Source organism: Cotesia glomerata, linkage group LG9, assembly GCF_020080835.1.
Source record: "Cotesia glomerata isolate CgM1 linkage group LG9, MPM_Cglom_v2.3, whole genome shotgun sequence".
Classification (NCBI taxonomy): domain Eukaryota; kingdom Metazoa; phylum Arthropoda; class Insecta; order Hymenoptera; family Braconidae; genus Cotesia; species Cotesia glomerata.
In genome coordinates this window covers 5711694-5718166 of record NC_058166.1, presented here as the reverse complement: position 1 = coordinate 5718166, position 6473 = coordinate 5711694, and the positions used below count along the sequence as shown (strand labels likewise).

Sequence of the window (6473 nt, the reverse complement as noted above, 5' to 3'; positions counted from 1 at the left end):
AACTTTAAATCCTCACAAAAAAGAAGTAGATAAGCTCTTTATTGCAGTCTGTTCTATAAATTTAGTTCCAGAAATTTCAGACTTGTCGCTATTATAGCTATATAGACTCCAATGCATCACTAAATTTTTATTGACTTGAACGAGGAAATTTCTTAAAATTTAATATTAAAATATGCAGATTTACGTTAAATTTTATGAATAAAGAAAGGACAAAAACAGTACACTTGAAAAAATGATGCTTTATCTGCTTCTTTTTGATTAAATCGAATCAAATAAATTAAATTTAAAAGTTAAAATTTTGTGATTAAGAATATCAACAATCATAATTTTCGTTTAATTTAATTTGTTCTTCAAGATGTTGCAAGCAAGGTATAGCTAAGTTCTTTAGTTAATGCATTAGCTAGATATGCGATGATTCAAAACAAGGTTATTGGCTTTACAAGTTGCAGCTGTCACTAGTGTAACGATGGTTGCCTTTCTCACTCTGAACTGCGTTGGCCAGCCGGTGGTTTTATCCAAACCACTTATTTTTCAAGATGGAATCTCGCGTACGTACCTGCAATATAACAGCATCTATAATTTTCGTACATAAGTTGATTATTTTTATGTTGTTGAAATTGTTCGATTTGAAATGGATAGTTTTCGATTGTTTTTCCATTGCAAACAAATATTTAGTTCTAAAATTAAAAGATCACCGCATAAGTGTCAGTACACTAGAATGTGATTTTTTTTTACAATCTCTCTCAATTCCGTCTGGGTGTACACGAAAAGTCCGTAAAAAAAAGGAGAAGGTAAACTTAGGCTGTAAAAAAAAGACGGTATGATAGAGTCTCTGATAGAAAAGTCCCTTAATGGACGCCACCCAACGCTCAAAAGTTGAACTTATGGAGCGAGTATTATAAAGATTTTTTTTTTTTAATTAACAAAACTTTAAACGCGTTTATCTTAGAACTATGTTTTTCTGGTTGACGTATACATGATATTTCAATGACAGCTATTGGATCAGCTGCAACCAATTCAAAATTTTTATTTTTAATATTTTTTTAGGACTAAAAACTATGAAAAAGCCTCATTCTGTTATCATTCTGTTATTAACTTCTCGCTAAGAAAATCGAAGATTTTCAAAAATCGGCAAATTATTGGTTATACCCCGTTTTTCGAAAATCGGGTTTTCATCAGATCTCGACGTTTTGAGATCCTAGAAAGCTTCCCTGACTATTCCCGCGATGGTGTTTATATGTCTGTACACAGTTTTTTACCATGTATGTATGACTGAACTTAGATTTTGAATACGATTTGGATCGGTAGATTTTAAGAAATCCAAAAAAAAACTACGAAAAAAAATTTTTTCAAATGTGGTTTTTTTTTTTTAATAACTTTTAAACGGCTTGACCGATCAATTCCAAAAACTAATCAGCTCTCAACATCGAAAAACCACCTCGATCGCCACCAAACCGGTCAAAATCGGTTGATACGATTGTGAGTTAACGTTGACGAAAAAAATCGAAAAAATAGATATTTATGTCATAAGGTCATGAAGTGGCGGTTTTCTGACAGCGACGATATTTCGATATGAGCTTAAGGTTTGTGGCGGGAAGACTCGAAACGGGCGCAATTTTAACGTCCGAGGCGTAGCCGAGGATGGGAATTTACGCTCGTTTTCGAACATTCGCGTCACAAACATTAAAGCGAGTATCGAAAAAAAGTCATTGTCAAAATCGCCACTAAATGGCCGAATGATATACAATATTTTTTGTTATTATCGCTCCATAAGTTTAACTTTTGAGGGATAGGAGGCAAATAATGATATATTTGAATTTTATGAAGTTTCACAAGGGCAAAAAAAATTAATTTTATTTTAATTATCTTTTTATTAATCTTAAAATCTTGCTCACGTCCAGAAAATTTAAATAACCTTTTATTAGTATTTATTTATGGCGTTGTTATTATTTTATTAACATTAGGTCCGCTTCGTTATAAACTGCCAGAAGAGAAATAATTAGCGCCACTCAATAGTAACTAAGACTAAAAATTATCGGTCGGTACGCTAGAATGTGATTTTTTTTTTACAGTCTCTCTCAATTTCATTTGGGTGTACACGAATAGTTCGTAAAAAAAGGAGGGAGTAAAACTTCACGGCCGAGGCCGTGAAAAAAATACGGTATATACCATATGGTAGAGTCTCTAGAAAAGAGTCCCTTTACGGATGCAACCCAGCGCTCAAAAATTGAACTTTTGGAGCGAGTATAACAAAAAGTGTTTTTTTTTTTTTTTTTTTTTTTTTTTTCGAATTACACCGAAATTTCTGATCGGATCAATTTGTGTTCCGGTTTTCAGATTGGTTTAAAAATTCAAAAAATAGTTTTTTATTAAATTTCTATCAGACTTTTGAGCCCGGAGAGCTCAAAATTACACGAAAATTATATTTGAACTCGAAGAGCTCAAATAGTATATTACACCCCTAGGGAAGTAAAGTAAGAAATGTCTCAGATCACAGGTAATTGTTGGCCGAGGCGAAGCCGAGGTCAACAAACATGTGATCTGAGGCTTTCTTATTTACTTTCCGAGGAGTGTATACTATTTTTTCCCCCGATGAAGGCGGAAAGCGGCAACTTCGTTTCGTATAGCGGGGCTAAAGTTGACGCTTTACGCCCGGAGGGGAAAAAACGTAATAAGTGCAATTTTAAGCGCTTAATTATGAAAGTACCGGGAAGTTGCAGGGACGGCCTTCAGGGTCAACTGTTTTCATAATTTTTCAATATAGTAAACAAAAATGTTTATTACTCCGAAAAAAAATCAATTACATTAAAGAAAAGCAAAATCATATAAATAATATTGTGGATTTTTAAAGAATCCTTGACTCCGAACTTGTTTTTAATCATCTAATCGATAAAGTACTTATCACAGATTCTGTATAGCATTTGATGTCAAAGATTACGAAAAGTTGCAAAACTGAATGTATTGTAATAGAAATCATGTTAATTTTATTTGTTAGTTGTTAATGTCTAATATTCGCAAAACATTCATTCAGTGTGTGACTTCAAAGCAATGACTTTGAATAAAATTATAATTGCTTCGTTGATGATAATACTCATTAACAATGCTAAATATTTGTATGATTACTTACTAAAAACAGACACTAATCACATTAAAGATCATAAATTGTATTTGACGCCATTTCTTAAAAATGGCAAATTCGACGAAGCTCATAAATTGGCAGTAGTTAATCACAAGGAAATGTTCAACATTGAAAGTTACAGTGGATACCTAACTGTTGATGAGCAATACAACTCGAACCTCTTCTTCCAGCCATAATTTATAGCTAAAAGCAACTCCCTTAAAATTTGCTTTGATATGGCTCTTTGCCGTAAGATGGACGGTGGCGTTGTTTGCTCGGTGGGTCTTATATACGTGACTGAATAAAATAGTCAGTACTTGTCTCGGATAGCTTAACTGGTAGAGCCCTTGGCGCGTAACCGAGAGATCTGGGTTCGATTCCCAGTCTGGGCTGTCTGATTATTTTTTCAATTACGGAAAAATTCCCACTGAGTGGGTCCCCCCCTTTCCCCTATCCGTTCTTTCCCAACTCCCTTAAAAAATTTGCTTTGATATGGCTCTTCTAAACCTCTTCTTCCTAGCCATAATTTATAGCTAAATTTCTCATTAAAGACAAATTTGGGAACTGGGGAAATAAAGGATAAAGGGGGGAGGAGGGACCTTACTCAGTAGGAATTTTTCGGTAACCGAAAAAATAATTCAGACAGCCCAGACCGGGACTCGAACCCGGATCATTTGGTTACGCGCCAAAGGCTCTACCAGTTAAGCTATCCGAGACATTGTCCGTAACTACCATTCCGTCACCTAATAAGACATAAATCATATATGCTTCTGGTACTTTCCCTTCAAGGTAATTAAATTTATCAATTTCTTAACATAAATAATTAGGTACTAAATTAACAACTTTAAATACCTATATTACAACTTTAGTTAGATCCAAAAAACGATCCTGTGGTGCTGTGGCTTCAAGGCGGACCTGGTGCGACATCTCTTTGGGCGCTCTTCTACCAAAATGGGCTCTTCAAAATCCACAACAACAAAACTTTATCAAAACGTCAGTACAGTTACAGCAGCAATTATAACCTGATTTACATCGACAGTCCAGTTGGTATTGTCTACAGTTTCACTGACAACAACCACGGCTATGCAAGAACTGAGTCAAAAGTTTACAAAGACCTATACTCTGGATTGCTGCAGTTCTACCAACTATTCCCGGAACTCCAAGGCAACCCTCTGTTCAACAGCGGTGAATGTTACGCTGGCAAATACATCCCTGCCTTTTCGTACCTGATCCACCCGAAGAACCCCACTGCTAAGATCAGAATTAACCTGAAAGGTCTTATCATCGGCAACGGGTTCGTGGATCCGATCAGTCAAATGCACTTTGGGTACCACTTGCAAGAAATCGGACTGCTGGACCTGAACGGCAAGGTTCGATTTAACTTGTATGAAGAGAAAATACGGTCCTTGATTAAAAGCAATCAACTCACAACCGCTGTAGAGGTTTTCGATGAACTCCTCTTCAACTTTCCTTCTGTGCTTTCAAATCTAACAGGGTTCAAAAGCTACCTTTTCAATTATTTGGACAACCAAAATTCAGATGACTGGGATGCTTTGGTGGACTGGATTCAGCGTCCTGATGTTCGAGCTGCTATTCATGTTAGCTATGACACTCCCTTCAAAATAATTAACCAAACAATCCTGAAATACTTGCAGCATGAGTTCATGAAATCGGAGGCTGATAAGATAGCTGCGCTGCTTACTGATTACAAGGTTATCTTTTATAATGGGCAACTGGATATGATTATTCCTTATTCTTCTATAGAGACTGCTATGCTAAATTTACACTGGGAAGGAGGTGATGAGTTCAAAAAAGCTTCTAGAAGTGTTTGGTGGAGTGGTGATGAGTTAGCGGGTTATGTTATATCTCATAATTGAGTTTGTGTTAAGAATTTTATGGGTGAATGAAAAATTGTTATGGACGATGTCTTAGATAGCTTAACTAAAAGAGCCCTTAGTGCGCCACCAAAAGATCCGGGTTCGATTCCCGGTCCGGACTGTCCGAATTATTTTTTCTGTTTTCTGAGTTAAAATTAATCAAGATGGCTATTAAGCCCATGTTTAACGAAAAATAGTTTAAGTAACTATCTATTGTGGTTCAATATAATGAATAGTTTTGTGTACAAGAATTTTAATTAAATAGCGGTGATACTATTCAACTAAATTTTCTTAATTTAGATAACTATATTTTTCTTTCAATTTTTATGTATTTGTGTTAATAAAATCTCATAAAATTTTTTCTAAAAAATTCCTACAAAAACAATTATAATTACGTTTATTTATTTGAAAGATATCGCTGTCGGAAAATTTTTAATAAAGTTTTTTATTTAAATAAATTAAAAATTCAAATTTTTAATCCTTAAAAAAGAAGGTTCTAAATTTACAGCTATGTGTGTGTGTGTGTGTGTGTGTGTGTGTGTGTGTGTGTGTGTGTGTGTGTGTGTGTGTGTGTGTGTGTGTGTGTGTGTGTGTGTGTGTGTGTGTGTGTGTGTGTGTGTGTGTGTGTGTAAACCTCTCATAATTTTTGAACGGATAGACCGATTTGATCGTGATTAGCGCCATTCGAAAGGGCTTCACCAAAACTAAATTTTAAATACAAAATTTGGACCGATTCAGACCGGTAGATTTTAAGAAATTTCAAAGAAACTACAAAAATATATTTTTTCAAATGAAGTTTTTTTGGAATAGCTTTTAAACCACTTTACCGATCAATTTCAAAAACTAATCAGCTCTTGACATAAAAAAACCACGTCGATCGTTGCCAGTCCGGTCAAAATCGGTTGATTCGTTCATGAGTTATTGCTAACGAAAAAAAGTATTTTTTCCGAATTACACCGTAATTTTCGGTCTGACGAATTTGTATTTAAAAGTACATCATGGAATCTGAAAAACTGCGTCGAATGCTACCAACTGCGTGAAAATCGGTCGATTGTTCGTGAGTTATCATAGTCGAAAGAAAACCGAAAAAAGTCGAGATCTGATGAAAACTCGATTTTCGAAAAACGGGGTAAAACCATCAACTTCCCGATTTTTTTAAATTTTCAATTCTCTTAGCGGGAAGTTAAAAAAAAAAAAAAACGGAAAAATAGCCTAATTTTGCACGCCTCATAGCGCGAAGCGCGTGAGGTTGTGCTTTATACTCGACTCGTCAAGTTCAAGCAATTTTGTGATCTTTAAATGCCTCTATCACAAGCATACTACACTTATACAATGATATAAGTAGATGTACACCGAAAAAACACTTAAATTAAACCATCTTTTACTTTCTAAAATCATTTTAAGTTGCTATTTTGAAAAAAAAAAACGTTTTGAAAAAAATTTTACGTGGACGTCCGGATGTCACCGCATTTTGGATG

General features: G+C 34.8%; 1 protein-coding gene across 1 annotated transcript; it reads left to right on the top strand.

Annotated features, from left to right (window-relative positions):
- The first annotated feature begins 3048 nt into the window (after nt 1-3048).
- LOC123271744 (venom serine carboxypeptidase-like) lies at nt 3049-4995 on the top strand. Its single transcript, XM_044738140.1, has 3 exons — nt 3049-3302; nt 3886-3907; nt 3988-4995. The coding sequence occupies exons 1-3, from the start codon at nt 3049-3051 to the stop codon at nt 4993-4995; spliced, it is 1284 nt and encodes a 427-aa protein (XP_044594075.1).
- Nucleotides 4996-6473: the final 1478 nt, after the last annotated feature.